Source organism: Cebus imitator, unplaced genomic scaffold (genome assembly GCF_001604975.1).
Source record: "Cebus imitator isolate Cc_AM_T3 unplaced genomic scaffold, Cebus_imitator-1.0 Scaffold299, whole genome shotgun sequence".
Taxonomy (NCBI): domain Eukaryota; kingdom Metazoa; phylum Chordata; class Mammalia; order Primates; family Cebidae; genus Cebus; species Cebus imitator.
Genome location: NW_016107614.1, coordinates 1,394,747 through 1,396,519, shown reverse-complemented (window position 1 = coordinate 1,396,519; position 1,773 = coordinate 1,394,747). Strand labels below are relative to the sequence as shown.

Below are 1,773 nucleotides of genomic sequence, written 5' to 3'. Positions count from 1 at the left end.
CCTTGGCCTCCCAAAGTACTGGGATTATAGGCGTGAGCCACGGCACCTGGCCAAAAAAGTTTCATTTTCAATAGAGCTTTCCGACTGTTTGTGCCTTTGACATTTTCAAAATGATTTTCTGCTCCTCGATAAGGAAAGCACACTTGATCCTGTCATGAACACATTTAGCACACACAGAACCAGGGAACCACCACAGGCCCTACTGACATGCCTTTTGTTTTGGACAATCAAATAAGAACTTTAGGTCTCACAGCATGAACTCCTGAAAGTCTGCCTGGGCACACACCACGTGAAGATTTTGGTGCTTTCCAACCTTCTTGGTATAAAGGTAAATGATTCTATTACTAGGGGTTCGGGACATCCTAGTTTAGTTAGAGGTTTCTCGTTAGAGGCCTACAACTGTATGTCACCTGCTGGCCCATTCTGCATGCCTCTAGACAATGTTCATAAAGATCAAGGAACTTTTTAAAAACAATTCCCCGATCCTGTTTCTCCTGTCCACATTCCCTTCTCCCTTCCACAAAAAGCCTTGGGGTTCAAACAGGACGCAGAACTCACCGCTTCAGGACGAGGTTCAGCAGGTAAGCAACAGCAGCCAGGGACTCCGGGGACTCCACTGCTTCCATTGTTGTCATCTGAGGGCCAGATCGAGGGGGTGTGAATGGATAAAACCTTACACTGAGTAGCAGGAAAGACAGCAGGGGAACATGTGCCCAGCAGAACAGGTGTGACCAAGAACCACAGTATCTGAGGTTCAAATCCTGGCTCTGTCACTGTGTGGCTCTGGGATAGTAATTTAACCTATCTGTGCCTCAGTTTCTTCATTTGTAAAGTAGGATAGTAATGCTACATACCTTATAAGTTGTGATATTTAATTGAATTTATATATATACATAATACTGCCTGACACGTAATTCAAACTATATATATGTATATGTCCATATATATACACAGAGATAGATAGAGACAGTTTTTTGAGAGACAGGGTCTCCCAGGTTGGAGTACAGTGGTATGATCATAGCTCACCGTAACCTTCAACTCCAAAGCTCAAGAGATCCTCCCACATCAGCCTCCCAAGCAGCCAGAATTACAGACATGTGCCACAAAGCTTGGCTAATTATTTTATTTTTTGTGGAGATAGTGTCTCACTATATTGCCCAGGCTGGTGTCGAATTCCTAGCTTCAAGGACTCCTCCCACCTTGGCCTTCCAAAATCCCAGGATTAAAGGCATGAGCCACCATATCCGGCCAAAAACCATATACTGCCATCTAATTTATTTCATCATTCTAGAGCAGAAGTTTGCAAACTTTTTCTATGAAGCACCAGAGAGTAAATATTTTCAGCTTTGCATGCACATATGGTCTCTGCTGTATTATCTTTTCGTGTGTGTTTTAACAATTCTTTAAAAATGTAATAACTGGGCTGGGCATGGTGGCTCATGCCTGTAATCCCAGCACTTTGGAAGGCCAAAGTGGGAGAACTGCTTCAGTCCAAGAGCTCAAGACCAGCCTGGGCAACATGGCGAAACTCCATCTCTACTAAAAATACAAAAATTCACTGGGCATTGGTGGCACAAGCCTATAATCCTGACTATTCAGGAGGCTAAGGCACAATAATCACTTGAACACAGGAGGTGGAGGCTGCAGTGGGCCATGATCACATCACTGCACTCCAGCCTGGGTGACAGAGTGAGACCCTGTCTCCAAAACAAAACAACAAAAAGCCCCAAAATAAAATAAAAATTACATATATATATATATATATATATATAT

General features: G+C 43.2%; 1 protein-coding gene across 1 annotated transcript in view; it reads right to left on the bottom strand.

Annotated features, from left to right (window-relative positions):
- The window catches only part of RRP12 (ribosomal RNA processing 12 homolog), a 47,143-nt gene that overhangs the window by 37,582 nt on the left and 7,788 nt on the right, over positions 1-1,773 (bottom strand). Inside the window, exon 3 of the mRNA XM_037729331.1 lies at positions 559-764. Within this exon, the coding sequence (XP_037585259.1) occupies positions 559-764 (206 nt within the window). The remainder of the gene's footprint in view (positions 1-558; positions 765-1,773) is intronic.